The sequence below is a fragment of the Musca vetustissima genome, unplaced genomic scaffold, assembly GCF_032173495.1.
Source record: "Musca vetustissima isolate MV318-11 ecotype Yass unplaced genomic scaffold, APGP_CSIRO_Mvet_v1 utg42242, whole genome shotgun sequence".
NCBI classification, from domain to species: domain Eukaryota; kingdom Metazoa; phylum Arthropoda; class Insecta; order Diptera; family Muscidae; genus Musca; species Musca vetustissima.
The window spans coordinates 45,217-61,405 of NW_026876457.1; the positions used below are offsets into that span (position 1 = coordinate 45,217).

A 16,189-nucleotide genomic window follows, 5' to 3' on the forward strand; every position below is an offset into this window, starting at 1 on the left:
ATATTTTTTTATAATATAATTGCATGTAGGTTTTGTTTAATTGAACATGGTTGTATAATTGTATATAAAGATACTATATAAATTTTGTATATGTTTTTATTATTATTATTAATAAAGTTAATAACGTCTTGATGCATTTGTTTCTTTATTGGTTAGTTTATCCTGGGTAAAGAAATCATTGTTGAGGATTTTATGTTCAAAATTTGGTGTGGTTTTCTGTTCAATATTTTTCATATTATTCATTTCGAAGAGGGGATCATTGTGTAGGCCTTCGAATTCATCATCATCATCGGAGTCGGAATCAGAGCTAAAAAAGATTTTTATTTGGGCATAAAATATTTTTTATTGATATGAAGTTTAAAGAATGCATTTACCTTGTTTCATTATCATAGACACCTCTTGGTACAATATTCTCATTGTTTTGCTTTTGAAAAATCGGATTTGAACCCTCCACAGAAAATATATTTGCACTTGGTCCAGCAATTCGATTGAGATTCGATGCAATTGAACCAAATTCTGCTGGTTCAAATGCTTTCAATTGTCGCTTTAAGCTACGAACTTTAACCACATAAAGCACCGTCATTGATAGGGCAATCAAACCAAGTGTTGTACATAGGCCAACGAGTCCTGTCAGTAACCAATTATCAACAAGTGGTGATTCTTTTTCAGCTTCCAAATGTGGTATATCATTTAGTATTAGGTTATATGTTTGAAGAGTGTTTTGTAAACGTGATATGAAGGCCAAATCATTCGATTTCTTTTTTATTTCATAAGCATCGACTGCTTCATTATTGTGTATAAAATGTGCCTTAACTTCTGTAATAAATCCCGTAGAGTTATTGGTCGATTGACGAGCATTTTGTGATCGTGCATTGGTGACATCTTCAATGGAATCGATGTTGCAAATATCATAGTCATAGAGGTTTTGTAATTGATCACGAAGCTGGAAAATATAAAAAGCAAAAAAAAAAAATAGAAAAATTTGATGTTTGGGATTCAAATATAATGCCAGTAAGCAATGCAGTATTGTAGAACTTTAATGTCTATGTTCATTTGGCTTTAACCCTATTTAAGATACAGCCTTATTCTTGATATTCCCTAAGGAGATCTCTCGCTTGTGAAAATTTTTTCGCTTTGACATTCTTGCAAGATGTTATTTCAACTTTATAAAAATACAAATGTGAAATATCAAGAATCCGCTGTAAAACTGCTTTGTAATTAAAAGAAAATAAATTAAAGTTTGAAAATTTATTGTTTTGATGCTATTTGCTGCAACAACTACAACAGATTACAAATAAAAGAACATTTTTTATGATGAAAAAACCGCATTGAACGATGAGAAGACACAACAGATAATGGGAAGGAATCTGCGATTGAATTAGATCAATTCGCATGCATTGAACATGCACAAACAGTCATCACATTCCCACTCCCTGTAATCCAGAATAACAAATTTTTCCCCACAAGCGGATTATTTCGCTATCGAACTTGATTCAGAATAAGGGGAAAGTGAAAATGCGAAAAAATCACTGCAAGTTCGGGCTCAAAATAACTTTAAACGGAAGAGCGAACAAATTCACGGTGAATTGATGTCCAAAATAAGTTTCGGTTCGTTGTTTCGTCCGAATTTAAAATATTACACCACAGTCTCAATGTTTGTCTGATTGCGACAATAATTTGTGTCCAAATTGTTTTGTGCGTAGCCTTAATATTGAGGCGTTTACTCAATAATTTGTACAAATTATTACAAAATGTTGTTCGTTTAAGTCAAGTAAAAGGTTAATAAGGTTATCCATCTAGCGAAAGTCAGTTGTTTTCTCAAATTTAATGTCAAAAATTGAAACTTTGACTTTCTTATTTGAATACTTGAGAGGGCCTTATTACTTATTTATAGTGTATATGCAAATTCTTACACGGAAAATTTACTCAGTAAGAATTTTCTTGTACCATCAGCTGATATTTAATCAGCTGTTTTGTAAACAAACAACAAAAATGTTCTCAAACTAATTTATTGTTTTGTGAATTTTATTTAGATTTTGTATCATTAAACATTAAAATGGATAAAAAACGCAAGTATTTATAAACAACATCAATTTTTCTATTTTTATCGTTTACTTTATTCAATTTTCTTTCTTGAGAGGGAAAAATTCGTATTTGCTCTCTGCAAATTCTTACTGAGTAAACGTTACTGGGAAAGTAAACGAACGAACCTATTATATTTATATTATGTTTACTTACCAATTTCTCCTGTCTACGTATCACTTGAATATCGCTGAGGAAAACAAATTTAACACGATTACTTTCGGAGACAATGAAAATTTTCACCGAGGTAATATCACTGTGATTCAATAAATCCAAAGCCGTTACATTAAACATCATGTAGCCTTCCATATTATTCGGTACATAAGAAATAAGATTTAATTCTCCCGTTTCAGGATCTAACGATATTAAATCCGAGACATTTTTTACAACATTTTTAAGATGGCTTTCATAGGAGTCAATATCTATTGTATATGTTATGCGATCATCTAAATCGGGATCTTCTGCCTAATAATTAGCAAAAATTATTATTATTAAAAAAAATATATGTTTGCAATTTCTTACCTTCAACATTAAAATTGATTTCCCAATCGAATCCTTAGAAGTCAAACCACCTGCATATAGTTTCTGCATAAACTTCGGAGAATTGTCATTAACATCAATAACATGGATATTTACCACCAGCGTATAATTTATGCTATTCGGATTGGTGATCAAGCCGTTTTCATTATTTGTTACTTTTATTCGAATTTGAAGTTCATCTATTAATTCTCTATCCAAAGCGGTTTTCAATTTCAGTTGCCTTGTTGTAGAATTCAATTGAAATAATTCTGAATTTTCCGTATAAATGGTATCTAGAATAATACTTTACAATTGTAATTTTAATTATATTTAATTACAGATCTAACTTACCATCAATAAAATAATACAAACGATATAGTTCTTCGGTATCATCTAAACCTTCATTTTTTGGATCACGGGCCTCGGGTATGTAACGTTCTTCAAGTAAACCAGTTGAATTTTCTAAAAAAAGGTATTCATTTTTTATCGGGAATATGTCAGAAGTAATTAATTTCAAATTACCCGTGAACGTTGTAATGAAGGATGTTTCAAGAAACATCGGATTGCCCAACATATCAACGAATACTATTTTGAGATTTTTCAATATAGCCGATGTGCTACCACCGCCATCTATTGCCCTTAGGTTTATCTGTAATTATTAAGGGTTAATTGTTTTTTTTTTTTTCTTCGTTAGAAAATCTTTTGTTTGTCTACAAAATTAAACACTGCATATACTTACCAGATATATACCAGCTGGCAAAACATTTTTCACATATAAATTCGTGGAATTTCGAGATTCTTTTGATAGTTGAAAATATTGATCGTGGCCAACTGTAATAGTTCATAAAAATGCATTATTTATTTTTATTTGTAATTGTATACATTGGTAACTCTAAAATTATATCCTGAACTTTTAGATATATACCGTTCAACTTACCATCACTACTAATTTCAAAATGTACATCACCATATTCACCGCCATCGGGATCAGAGACTTCAAAATGTCTTAAACGTGTACTGCAATCTGCTTCATACAGTGGACGTAAAGGTTCTTGTAGAGAGTAACTAAATTGAAAATAATTATAGCCCATTTATTTTTTATCATAATATCCTAAGCTAGGAAACCTGGAATTGATTATTTCTTACCATATTCTAATAGATTTATGTTGTATAGGATATTGTATTTGTGGTATATGAAAATTATATGGTTTTACATTGACCTCATACACTGAAATATTTTTCAACTTAGGTAAACCATTATCAGATGCCTCAATTTCCAACTGCCAAATGCCATAAAAACCTTTAAGTGATTTTTGACATTCTAATTTACCAATACGATTATCCAAAGTAGTCATGGTGAAAAGATCTTCATATGATGATACATTTGGGTTATTATCCATTACTGAGGTAAAAATAAATTGTTTTAATTAGAAATAGAAGTACAGAAGAGAAAGCTCTCGTATAACATTTTTACATAATAGGTTCGTTGGTTTACTCATTTTTTCTAATAAAAATGCTGCTTTTGTTGTTGTTGTGCTGCGCCAAATTGTTTGTTGTTGTAATCAGCTTGTCGATAAAATCTTTTTACTGGATGTTTTTCGTTTTCTTTTTGCAATTTTCTCTCTTGAGAACGAAAAATTCGTATTTACTCTCTGCAAATTTATACTGTGAAAGTAAACGAACGAACCTAATGTAAACTATTAATAATTATTATTATGGTAAAATAATTAACCTGGTTTTATTGATAGAATAGTGTACACAAGTTCTGAGTTCCTTGTATTTTCTTCATCTCTATCCAGCGCAATGAAATCTGTTTTGGTATATGTATTCTGAAAATAATATTAGAAAAGTTTAATTATAAGGTTAACAAATGACATGAAAGATATTTCACCTTATCATCAGCTTCGGAGAATTCGAAAATAATTTGTTTTGAATCGGGCATTTTTGGGGCATTATCATTCACATCCAACAGAGTTACATTGAGGAACGTTGATCTTTGATTGACCGCTATAAATAATTAAAAAATATCGTACTGTTCACAATAACATTAAAAGCAGGACAAACATTAAAAGCAGGAAAAAAAGGACATTTTGGGTACACACAAAATTTCATTTTCAATTGCAGTTCGAGAATTTCGTTTGAAATTCGAAAGCTTAATTTGCAATTCATAACATTTCAATTGTAATTCGAGAATGCAATTGGTAACTTACAACATTTCATTTGTAATTTTGAACTTTTTGAAATTTAAAGACTTTCTTTGTAATTCGTATTTTTCCATTTGAAATTCGTTGAGTTTCATTTGAACTCCATAGAAAGTATTTTACAATTCAAAGATTTCAATTTGAAATTCATAACAATTAAATTCACATTCATACGCATTCTTTGTATGTTACCAATATTCGTTTTCGAATTGGAAATTATGTAATATGGAATGTTATGTATTTCAAATCAGATGTTATGAATTTTAAAAGGAATTCTTGAATTTCAAATGGAATTTTATGAATTTCAAATGCAATCCTTTGAATTTCAAGTGGTATTCTTTGAATAACAAATTAAATTCTCGAATCACATTTGTTATATTGTGAATTGCAAATTATATGTTGTGAATTTCGAATGGAATTCTTGAATTATCAATATATGTCTGTGATAAAGTGATTTTCTTTTTAATTCCAACTTACGTCCACTGACAGCATTTAAGAAATTGTAATTATCCTTAATATCAATAGGTATATAATGATATGTTACACCCATATCACGATCCAAAATAAAACCGTTACGTAAATTCACATAAACTTCTCCTGTTGTTATATTTATTTGAAAAATATTATGTAGATCGGTAAAGGCACTATTTATACTAAACTCCAAGCTGTTATGGGGACCTAAAATAAGAAAAAAAGTTTCAATAGAAACAAATCTTCAATCAATAATAAAAACTCACTGTCTCTGTCGTTGTCAAAGGCTTTAACATGACCCACATATTGTCCTGTAGTTGAGTTTTCATAAATCGATACTTGTTGCTCGAAAATATCAAGTTGTGGAACTTGATTATTAATATCTATTATGCTTATATTAAACTATAATTAAAAAATAAAATATTTGAAAAATATTTATTCAAAATATTTAATAATTTCCAATTTTACCTTTCCTCTCACTGTATGCATTGAATCGGTTATTAACACCTCATATTCTAAGTGATATATTTTTGGCACATCACATTGTATTAGACCGGTAACTCGTAGTAGTCCCGTTGTCTCATTGATGCTGATTAAACCGGGATTGGTAAGATTGCCTATGGGTCTAGAAAAGTGTTTTTTTATTTGAAATTAAACTTGTGATAATAATGTGTTATTACCTCAAAGCAAATGTTATATTGTTATTTCCGGGTCCATCGATATCGAAGGCTTCAATAGTTCCTGAAAAGGGTATTTAATAGTGCTATTAGATGTTACAATAAAACGACTTGAGTTGGACCTACCAATAGTGTTCATAATATCACCCATCTCAGTTACATAACGAACTTCTTCTAAGGTTCCTGCAGCAAACTGAGGAGGATTGTCATTAAGATCATCAATGCGTATTGTCAATACAGCTGTGAATAAATCGGCATTTTTTGAATTTGAAATTTTATTTCAATTGAATTTGAAATGTTTATACTTTGTACAAATACCATTCTTACCTGTTGTAGAATTTTCTCCAATCTCTTGATTTATATCACAAACCCGTATGGTCAAAAATATTGTATCATATTTTTCATAGTCAATTTCATGTGTGAAATCTGGATTGATTTTCAAATGACCATATACCAAATTCCTAGTTTCCTTTACAGCTTCAATAATAAAACATTCCAGAAACAATGAACTCGCAACTTCTTGTCCACCTTTTGTGGCATATGACGCCGACCAAATAATATCAAATTGTAAATTTGCCATCGTATCTGGATCTCTGGCTTCGATTTTATTAGTTATCAATGTTAAAGGTTGAGCATTTTCGGTAACATTTATTATAAGACGGGGCTGAAATTGTGTAGAAATTTATTTAAAAAATATTGAACTTTTTTCCTTATACCCACCATTCGTAACTCGGGAGTTTCATCATTAACGTCTAAAACTTTTATTTGCAGTTGAGTGTATGAAGTGTGTAAAGTCTCTTCAAATGATGTATTTAATGTATCCTTTGCCTGAATTTGTAAAATCATCAATGATTGACGTTCATAATCAAAAACATTACTTCCGTTTATTGATATCCAACCGGTAAGTGGATTGATGTCAATGCCCTCAATGTTGCCCACCAAAGAATGTCTGTGGAAATGGATTTGTTTTTAAATACCACTTCGTATGCAAATATGTTAAAAATAATACCTACATAACTTCATCATCCACATCACGATCTATGGCCTGAATTTGTATTATATTTGTATTCATTGTTATATTTTCATATAACTCTAATTCATATGTATCCAATTCAAATACGGGCCATTCATCATTCCAATTTATCAATTCAATGCGTAGAGAAAATTCATTTTGATGATCCGCATTTTCAACTTCTTTTGCTAAGAGCTAATTAATACATATTAATAGTAAAAAATTAAATGAAAAAGAAAAATAAAATTATTTACCTTTAATTGAAATGATCTCCAATCTTCGTTTTCATAATCCAATTTGTCGGCTTGTGTTACGCTTAGAGAAAAATCAGTTTTCTGATAGCCACTGTTCGGTATCATAGCAAAGGCATTGGAATATTGTATTGATCCATTATCATTTATAAAGTAGATATTATATGAAGCATTCGTACCCTATAAAAAATAAATTATACATTAGGTTATCCATTTTGTGGTTTCAAAAGTATGGAGATTGAAATCGACATTTGTTATTTCAACCGAATTTGCTGCAATTCGGTATTTTGTAGTCGTATATGGTAACAAATAGCCTTACCAAAAATTATTAATATTAGCCCCATTTTTGGGGTAGTCCCTATATAACCCCCTTTTTATACCCTCCACCATAGTATGGAGGGTATATTAGTTTTGCTTTTCCGTTTGTAACGCATCGAAATAATAAAGTATATATATTCTTGATCAGAGTAAAATTTTATGACGATCTAAGATGGTCTGTCCATCCGTCTGTTGTAATCACTCTAGCGTCTAAACGAATTGAGATAGATCGCCAAAATTTTGCATAGAGTCGTCTTTTGTCTGCAGGAAGGTCAAGTTCGAAGATGGGATATATCGGTCCACGTTTAGGCATAGCTCCCATATAAGGGTACCCCCCAAAAAATTATAAACATCGGACCACTTTTTCTAATAACCCCCATATAAGGGTACCCCCAAATTTTTCCGTATTTTGAAGTTCTTGAGTGCGTTTTTCAACCGAATTCGCTGAAATTTGGGACTTTGAGTTCTCATTGGATAGCAAATCTCCCCACCAAATATTATAAATAAAGGTCAATTTTTTCGGATAGCCCCCATATAAGGGTACCCCCAAATGTTCGATATTTTGAAGGTCTTGAGTGCGTTTTTCAACCGAATTCGCTGAAATTTGGTATTTTGTAATCGTATATGGTAACAAATCTCCCTACCAACAATTATTAATATTTACCCCATTTTAGGGGTAGACCCCATATAACCCCATTTTTATATTAAAATAGTTAGCCAATTTGTTCCGTGTGTTGGGGTTATCCCCATGTAGCTGTATTCCACCATAGAATGGGGGATATACTGTAGACGAAATTTTCAGTTCATACCCTGCATACCCTACCCTGCATTGTATGGAATTCTAAGACGAATTTAGGCCCAGGTCCTATATAAACCATCCTACATATTTAATATTTAGCGTGATGCACGGTATTGTGATTCAAAACTAAATTATTAGCTTGGAACTTGAGCTATATCCGCCCTTAATTATGCATAACCTCTTATATAATGAAAACACCAAGTATTCGCTAATTCCTACACAATGTTCTCAACATTGGTCCTCTAAATTGGAGTATTTTCAGGATTTTATACACATGTTTCACCCTACAATGTCAACATTTTGAGGTTTAGAGATTTTATGGCAAACCCCCCATTGAAATTGCTGAAATTTATATTTGGTTTATAATAATCGATGGGTAGAATTGTATTTTTATGTATGTTCCCTACATTTCCATTTCAAAAAATTTTCAGTATTTCTATGGTGGAGGGTATCCAAAGTTCGGCCCGGTCGAACTTAACGCTTTTTCACTTGTTTCCTTTTAGTTGGAAGTCTAACATTGACGAAAATGGATTGGATAAATTATGAAGAAATTTTAAGAGACCGGAGAGGTTACAAATATTAAAAGACGTGCGTCATCTGTGCGTCATCGTTTCGTTCGATCCGCTAAAAATATTGCCGCTGAAAGTAAAAGTTTTAACGACGACCCAAATGTGTCAATTCCTTGTCGTACTAAGGGATTACGACTGTCTTACGGCATGTTATAGCGAATTTTGTACTCATATCTACTAGCTGTAGATACTTCGTAGATATGTTGAATGGGTGCAGGACAACATGATGAAAAAGCTACTGTTTCGTGCCTTGGACATTACTTCTTAAAAAAAAGATAATTGAACGACTGACAATTCGGGGCATTACGGTCATATGATAAACGACTTCTTTGTCTGCTAAGTTTATTCAGGATCTCGCCCGTCATTCGACAGGATACTGTACACACGCAACCAAAATCATTTTTGATGACATCTCTTGTGCTTGTTGCATAATTCAACGATGTATGACAGTAAGGGAACTCAGTAACAGAGTTGTATTTTCAAAGCTGTTTTACGTTTTTATTGTGCATTTGATTTTAAAGCTATAGGTATCTGAATTGCATACTCACCAAATCGACATCTTCAACGTAAAATTGTTCGAGAGGCAATGTTAAATATTTTCCTTCCAGTATTTGTACCGTCTGTGGTTTCAATACTATTTCTGGTATATGATCGTTAATATCCTGGACAATCAATATTGTTGAATTGCAAATAGTCCATGAGGCATTGTCACATTTATAGGCACAGGTCTATACAATAACGAAACGATTCGGATAAGTTCGATGGATAAGTTTCGATATCCTTTACGATCTAACCTAAAAATACTTACATTAAAATTAAATATCTGTTGATTGAGAACATCACGATCAATTGGTTTGACATGTAAAATTCCCGAACTTGTATTAATAGATATTATATTCGAGTCTGTAATGAAAAAATATAATAATACTCTCCAACATCATTCGTGAACCCCTAAACTTACAATCATCTTCAAATTGCAAACGATAACATATGGGTTTGTTGATACCAGTATCACCATCAATTGCCTTCAAGGTGAAAAACTACAACAAGATAATTTGTAAATAAAAAACCAGTGAGCGGAGCAGTATATTCGGACGGGGCCGACCATACGATACCCTACACAACTACCACAGAACTCTATCTTTCTGCGGATTTTTATTCCGAGCTTGGGTAATATTTCGTGATAGTTGCACCATCTTGCCCGATTAGAGGCCAACAGCACCTCTTCCTTACACTGACATATTTTCTTCCTTACACTGGAACATTTCAAAGCGATCCGCGCTATATTTCCGCCCACTAGTGTGGTAATGGTTTATTAAATAATATCAGAATACGTAAGCTCCTGTAAATATTTACGTGTAACTCCCACATCCGAGTACATACGACAATATAATTAGTATCAATTTAAAGGTCAACCACTATACTTGGATATACTATCAACTTCTCGGGTCTATGTCCTTCAGAGGTAAATATATACGCTATAGAATACTAATTTTGTCATTTTTCACATTAAAGTCAGGGTCCATTTGACCCGCTAAATATTGACCGATCTTTATCAAAACAGACATGCTTATTCTTTGGTGCGATCCCCTTCCCCATGTAATATTTCAAGATGTTCGGACCATAACTGCAGCCTCTGGAGCAATCAGAAAAACCGACAAAAATTAAGTATTTGGTCCATTTCATCCCCTAAATATTAACCGATATTTACCAAAAATATAGAGGTCTTCATTGGGCCGAACTCTTCCTACATACACAATTTTGTGAAGATTGGTCCATAACTGTGGCCTGTATCGTGTTTACAAATTATAATGCACAGACGGACGGACGGGCACACATGTCTACATCGACTCAGCTAGTCGAGATATGACGATCGGTATACTTAAAAGTGGGTCTAGGACCAATATTTCGCGGCGTTACAAACTCATGGGGCTGCACAAAACTATAATACCCTGACAACATAGTTGTGTAGGGTATAAATACAAATAATGCTTTAATTTTAATTCAAACCTGTTCCGATTTTTCATTAAATGTTGCCGTTGTCAAAGGTTTGACCCATATGGGATCACGATTTGGCAGATCGATAACTTCAAGTATAGCAAATATATCACCACTATTATTGTTGGCGTCATAAACTTTTACATCCAAATTGTACAAGGCCTTCTCGTCGAAGTGTAGCTCTTTTAAAATTCTAAAATATTCGCCAAATATTAAATCACGATTTTTTTAGTATTCAATTTAATACCCACTTTAGTTTATATTGTTTTTCATATGTGGTCGTTTCACCAAATTCTACAAACGCGAATGTCGATGTTTGACTTGAATCACCTTCAACTGCAATATGAATATTATTACGGTCCATGCCATCAGGATCATAAATGGAGAATATACATTCGGTAAGATAATCGGAATGGAGTTCCTAAAATAATGAAACGTATGATTTCGAACTCAAATATTTTTTAAAAAATATATTCCTACCTCAACTCTACATGGTGATGGTCCGTATGTTACAGTTGGTTTATTATCGAATATATTTTCCAATGTTACAAAAACACTTTGTTCAACAGAATTTGCATCCGATGCATCTTTTATGTAAACTTGAAAAAAGTATATTCTCTGTAGAGGATTTTCGAAATCCTGACGCTTTTCAATTGTTATATACCTATAGATGTAAATTTAAAATTGTTATAATTTATATGAGCATCTTAGGTGTGATAACCGAATATAGAACTCACTCCCAAATAAACACGTTTTTCAATACTACACTATAAATGTTAAAATGTTTTAGTATATTTTAAAACGTTCTTATTGTTGTGCGTTGTGCATTTTTTCTTACCATTCATTATCCGTAATATTAATACGAGCTCCCAACAGACTATTGTCACCAATATCAAAAGCACCAAGTGTGGGGGTTCCTTCGGTACCTTCAATGGCAAATAGAAGAGAGAGATGAAAAAGTATATATTTTTAAAACGACTGTCCTTACCATTATAATTTATTTTAGCCAAAATATATGGAACTGACAACTCTTCTCTAACACTGATTTTCTGTACACTTGCTGCAGAGTTATTAGCAGTTATCCAAGATATTCCATCTGTATTGGCATTAAGGAAGTAGGGTTCCTGCCATACATCTTGTGTTGAGGCTACAAAAAAATATTTAAGATATATTTATATTTCTTTAAAATATGAGCGGAAAAGTATTGTCGGACCTTGGGCCATTATACAACTACCACTATACTCTATCATCTTTAATACCCTGACAAATTTTCCGAATTATATTTTCCCGGAGTGAGTATTTAATCACAATATTCAAATTTTGACTCATTTGACCCCTAAATATTGACCGATCAATATCAAAACAGTCGTTGCTAATAGAAGACCAGATCCCCTTCCCCATGTAAAATTTATTTATTTAATGTTTTGTAATAAAAAACAGAATGGCCAAGACACAATTACAATATATTATATGAAATACATTTGTACACACAATTTGTTTTACATTAATTTCAAAATTTAGTGGACTTCTAAGGAGAACAACTACTCTTGTGATGTTTGACTTATAATTATGTCCTCTAGACAGACCTGAAAAGTTTCGGTCTATTTCATACCCTATAGATCATCTGATCGCTAGCCTCTAGCTAGCCTGATCCACTAGTCTAGAAATGATTTACTAAATAATATCCGAATACGTAGACACCTGTAAATATTTAACTAAAATTTCCACGTGTGAGTCGGTAAATCACTATAATTGGTATTAATAAGAACCCCTCTTAATATACTGTCAACTTCTCTTATCTATGTTTTTCAGAAGTAAATAGAATGTAAATTTTGCCAATTTTCCACACAAAAATTTGCCGGTCGGTATATTAAAAGTTGGTTGTAGGAAAGGAGGTTCTAGGAACCATGTGTCTATCTCGTTTTCTTTTGCCTGTTACAAACATATGCACAATGACATAATACACTGTACCACAGTGTGGTGAAGGGTATAACAATTTATCGCTGTTATTAAAATATATATGATATATCTGAATCTGAACCGATTTCAACAAAACTAAACACATGTCAGACTGAAAATCGGGTCTTTGGTCCACCGATTTCAACAAAACTTGACACACGTCAGATTACACTAACTTCAGTACGTTCTGCCTGTTACAAACATAATACATAATATCCTGTACCACAGTGTGGTAAAGGGAATACATATTTTAAAGTTTCTAATCCCAAGTCGTCTTCATTGAAAGTGACCATGATTTTATCTGATGAAGTTTATAATTGGAATTTAATATTACAACTTTCTTTCCTTGTATGTCGTCCATCCTAGGTTTTTCTCGGCACATATTTTTTGGAAATAACCTACTTCTGTTTAACAGATCCATCTTATGATCCCTTACCTTACCTTACTTACCCTCCACCATAGTATGGAGGGTATATTAGTTTTGTTTTTCCGTTTGTAACGCATCGAAATAATCATTTCCGACCCTATAAAGTATATATATTCTTGATCAGTGTAAAATTCTATGACGATCTAAGCATGTCGGTCTGTCTGTTGTAATCACTCTAGCGTCTAAACGAATTGAGATAGAACGCCAAAATTTTGCACAGAGTCTTTTGTCTGCAGGCAGGTCAAGTTCGATGATGGGCTATATCGGTTCACGTTTAGGCATAGCTCCCATATAAGGGTACCCCCAAATTTTCAGTATTTCGGGGTTCTTGAGCGCGTTTTTCAACCGAATTTACTGAAATTTGGTAAAATGGGTTCTTATTGGGTACCAAATTTCTCCACTAAAAATTATAAATATAGGTTAATTTTTTCAGATAGCCCCCATATAAGGGTACCGCCCAATTTCTGATAGCTCCCATATAAGGGTATCCCCAAATTTTATGTATTTTGAAGTTCTTAAGTGCGTTTTTCAACTGAAATTTGGTACTTTGAGTTCCTATTGGATTGCAAATCTCCCCACAAAAATTATAAATAAAGGTAAATTTTTTGGGATAGTCCCCATATAAGGTACCCCCAATTTTCAGTATTTTGGAGTTCTTGAACGCGTTTTTCAACCGAATTCGCTGAAATTTGGTACATTGGGTTCTTATTTGGTGCCAAATGTCTGAACTAAAAATGATAAACATCGGTCCACTTTTTCTGATAGCCCCCATATAAGGGTACCCCAATTTTCGGTATTTTGGGGTTCTTGAGCGCGTTTTTCAACCGAATTTGCTATAAATTGGTATTTTGTAGCCGTATATGGTAACAAATCTCCCTACCAAAAATTATTAATATTCACCCCATTTTAGAGGTAGTCCCCATATAACCCCATATTTTATATTAAAAAAGGTAACTAATTTGTTCCGTGTGTTGGGGTTATCCCCATATAGCTGCATTCCATCATAGAATGGAGAATATTCTGTAGACGAAATTTGCAGTTCATACCCTGTAGAGTATGGAATTCAAAAAATATGTTGTAATCATTTTTTATTGGAAGATATCGACATAAAAACTAGAACGTGAGGTTTGAGAATGAGAAAAATTAGGCCCAGGTCCTATATAAGACATCCTACATATTTAATATTTAGCGTGATGCACGGTATTGGGATTCAAAACTAAATTATTAGCTTGGAACTTGAGCTATATCGGCCCTTAATTAGGCATAACCTCTTATATAATGAAAACACCAAGTATTCGCTAATTCCTACACAAAGTTGTCAATATCGGTCCTGCATTTGTATGCCTCTTATATATTTGACCTCTTAATTGGAATATTTGCAGGATTTTAGACACCTGTTTCACCCCACTATGTCAACATTTGCGGGTTTTGAGATTTTAGGGAAAATCCCCATTGAAATTGCTGAAGTTTCTATTTGGTTTACAACAAGCGATTGGTAGAATTGTAGTTATATGTATGTTCCCTATATTTTCATTTCAAAAAATTTTCAGTATTTCTATGGTGGAGGGTATCCAAAGTTCGGCTCGGCCGAACTTAACGCTTTTTCACTTGTTTATATTAAAATGGTTATCTGATTTGTTCCGCGTTTTGAGTTTGGTTCTAAGTCTCTGATGTAATCATTTCACCTGCGGAGGATATCGAGATAAACAAGTAGAACGTAAGGGTAGATAATGAACTATAACACGCATTTAGACCTAGCCCCTGTATGGAGGTTCCAGAAGAAGTGCACCGATATTCCCCATTTTCAAATTTGAACTAAGATTGGAAGAAATAATAAGATGGACAAAGTTTGGATGAAATCTAAAATTTTTGAAACGGATATGGTCCAAAGAATCATGGGGTCTAGAAACAATATTTCGATGAGGCATATTTTCACCATGTCAAAGTGTATACACCCTCATTACCCATAAGGCTCAGGGTATAATTATTAAAAATTAAAAATTTCTAAAATTTGTATTATGGTTTACATAATCTCTTTTTAGAAATGTCGGTATAGGTAAACTTTTTGATATGTTCCCTATATTTACATTTCAAATACCTGTCAGTATATCTATGGTGGAGGGTAGTCAAAGTTCGGCCCGGCCAAACTTAACGCTTTTTCACTTGTTTTCTTTAAAACGTGTAAAAGCCAAACCACACCCTCCGTGTTGCAGTTGTTCTCATTTAGTAGTAGTACACCTCTGTTGGAGAAATCCTTTCATGTAAGAATTGCTCAAGTATTCTCAAGACATTCAGGGTTCCACTAAATGTTATAAGAAAGCTTTGATTAAATATGCTAATTTGCATGAATTTTGATGTATTTTCTTTTGTATTACTTGCTCTGATATTGTTGTATTGTTGTTGCATAGCTGATTTTCTTATTTATTTTTATACACCCTACTGTGAACTAATGTTAAAATTTAAATTAATTATTTATTCATGTTTTTTTAGGACTTTATATTAAGATAAATCTATTGTTAGGTTTAAGATTTTGGATCTACTACTTCATATATGTAGTGGTTTTTGGAACCGATCATGGCCTTGTGGCTAGGTTCCCATTCATGAAAAAATAAATTGAAAAAATTAAAATTAATGCTAAGATTCTCAGTAGTTGGTTCAGCTAACAGAATGCGAAACGAATATAGTGTATTAATCAGGAATCAATTAAAATATGAATAACTATTTGTTTAACCAATTGAATACATTCATTAATATTCTATTATTTATATTATCACTTGAGTAATCTTTCTGCACTCCACGGCTTGAAATAATGACGCATTTTCCTTTCAAAGTTATTACGTATAATTACACAGTATACTAATTCCAATTTCAGTCACAGATTTTAGTTTCCTTATTGTATATATTTT

General features: G+C 32.4%; 1 protein-coding gene across 1 annotated transcript; it reads right to left on the bottom strand.

Annotated features, from left to right (window-relative positions):
• Positions 1-115: 115 nt before the first annotated feature.
• Positions 116-13,316, bottom strand: LOC133321019 (cadherin-23-like). The gene is made up of 29 exons (XM_061530122.1): positions 13,307-13,316; positions 11,886-12,044; positions 11,736-11,823; positions 11,378-11,561; positions 11,149-11,318; positions 10,910-11,090; positions 9,861-9,939; positions 9,708-9,802; positions 9,448-9,627; positions 7,217-7,393; positions 6,964-7,157; positions 6,671-6,899; positions 6,278-6,614; positions 6,077-6,190; positions 5,954-6,014; positions 5,742-5,898; positions 5,540-5,675; positions 5,280-5,480; positions 4,477-4,608; positions 4,334-4,411; positions 3,748-4,003; positions 3,539-3,666; positions 3,341-3,432; positions 3,124-3,250; positions 2,953-3,063; positions 2,605-2,894; positions 2,239-2,547; positions 375-943; positions 116-307 (listed from the first exon to the last, which is right to left on the bottom strand). The coding sequence occupies exons 1-29, from the start codon at positions 13,314-13,316 to the stop codon at positions 118-120; spliced, it is 5,034 nt and encodes a 1,677-aa protein (XP_061386106.1). The 3' UTR covers positions 116-117.
• Between the last annotated feature and the right edge of the window lie 2,873 nt (positions 13,317-16,189).

Bases quoted from the DNA above. Each gene is read 5' to 3' on its own strand.
- LOC133321019 (XM_061530122.1), bottom strand. The intron at 5,899-5,953 runs GTAATAACACAT...ACACTTTTCTAG, and splicing joins AATATAACATTTGCTTTGAG to ACCCATAGGCAATCTTACCA. The intron at 308-374 runs GTAAATGCATTC...AATCTTTTTTAG, and splicing joins GTCTATGATAATGAAACAAG to CTCTGATTCCGACTCCGATG.